This window comes from Gordionus sp. m RMFG-2023, chromosome 1 (genome assembly GCF_954871325.1).
Source record: "Gordionus sp. m RMFG-2023 chromosome 1, tfGorSpeb1-WG-v2, whole genome shotgun sequence".
NCBI classification, from domain to species: domain Eukaryota; kingdom Metazoa; phylum Nematomorpha; class Gordioida; order Chordodea; family Parachordodidae; genus Gordionus; species Gordionus sp. m RMFG-2023.
Window position 1 is genome coordinate 47,930,934 of NC_088775.1, and position 1,583 is coordinate 47,932,516.

A 1,583-nucleotide genomic window follows, 5' to 3' on the forward strand; every position below is an offset into this window, starting at 1 on the left:
TCCCTAAATTAGCCTGGTTCACTTGTATTATGGATTGTGGCGTTCTAATGTAGAAAGTCATCATAATTTTCATTATTTTTAGAAATTTTATTTTAAATTCAAAACTTTCTTTTAAATTAAATTATTTTATTTAGAATTAAAAATCCGAAACTTTCTTTAAAATTAAATTATTTAATTTAGAAAGAAAAAAATTTTTTTTTAAAAAAATGATTTTGTTAACCTTCCTTAAAATAAATTTTTTTTTATTTCTAACCTCTTTTCAATTCCTTTTTTATAAAATCGCATTAAATAAATTTACCTCTATACTCCAATTAATAAATACCCTATTTCTTGTTTTTATTTTTACTATATTTTTTTTTTTAACCAAACTTATCCTTGATCCCTAAAATATTTCCTATTTTTATATTTGAATATTCTTTGATTTATGCCTGATCCCAAAAATATTTCCAATTTTTTTATTTAATTTTCTTTGATTTATGTGTGAACTCATTTATTTAAATCTTAACATTAAATTAAAAAAAAATTTTTTATAAATGATTTTGTTAACCTTCCTTAAAATAAAAAAAAATTTATTTCTAACCTCTTTTCAATTCCTTTTCATAAAATCGCATTATAATACCCCAATTAATAAATACCCTATTTCTTGTTTTTATTTTTACTATATTTCTTCTTTATCAAATTTAACCTCGAAAAAATACATATTAATTTAATTTCAATAATCTTCATAAATATGTTCAGTTCAGATTCATTTTTTTTATAATCATAACCCATCCCAACACCAAAAAGAAAATTTAACCTAGCATATTTATTTATCAACTAAGTTTATTCGCGACATTTTAACTGATCTCTATGGCGACGCACTTCCTTCATATCTTCCAATTATATTTGACATAATTTATTAACTAAATAATCTATAATTATTCCCCTTTCCCATATTTTACCACTCCCATACATTCTAACCCAGACCTTTTGTTCAACTATATATTCATATTCATATTCCACATTATTTTCAATTTCTAAAATTTTCGAAACAGGTTTCAACATATCTAAAAAAGCATTAGTTTTTCTTCCCAACATTTTTTCTGAAAGAGATTTACCATCCTTTCCTACCCCATTATTATAATATAAATGAGCAATCAAAATTTCTTCTTTGCCTTCTTTGGCCTTTCTCAACCAACTCTTAACAACTGCCACCAATATTTCTACCTTTCCTTTAGAACTAGGGTGATACGGTGGTGCCAGCATATGTTGCACATTATATCTCAAACAAAAACTCCCTAACATTTTACTCACGATCCCCGGACCACCATCCGAAACCACCTATTTCGGAATGCCGAATCTAGACCATAATTTTTTCAGATGTTTAATAACAATTCCCGTAGTTAAAACATGTACCTCTTCAAATTCAATCCACTTTGAAAAAGCATCTACACTTAAAATAATTTTTTCATCATTACACTCAAAAAAATCTATATGCACTCTTTCCCAAGCTCTATTTACTTAAGGCCAAACACTTTTCTTATCCTGACACAGCATGTTTGCCCATGCGTTACAAACTTCACAATTTTTTCCTATTTTTCCAA

At 26.0% G+C, this 1,583-nt stretch overlaps 1 protein-coding gene across 1 annotated transcript; it reads right to left on the bottom strand.

Moving 5' to 3' along the window:
- Positions 1–879: 879 nt before the first annotated feature.
- LOC135926606 (uncharacterized) lies at positions 880–1,284 on the bottom strand. The gene has a single exon (XM_065462537.1). The coding sequence runs from the start codon at positions 1,282–1,284 to the stop codon at positions 880–882; it is 405 nt and encodes a 134-aa protein (XP_065318609.1).
- Positions 1,285–1,583: the final 299 nt, after the last annotated feature.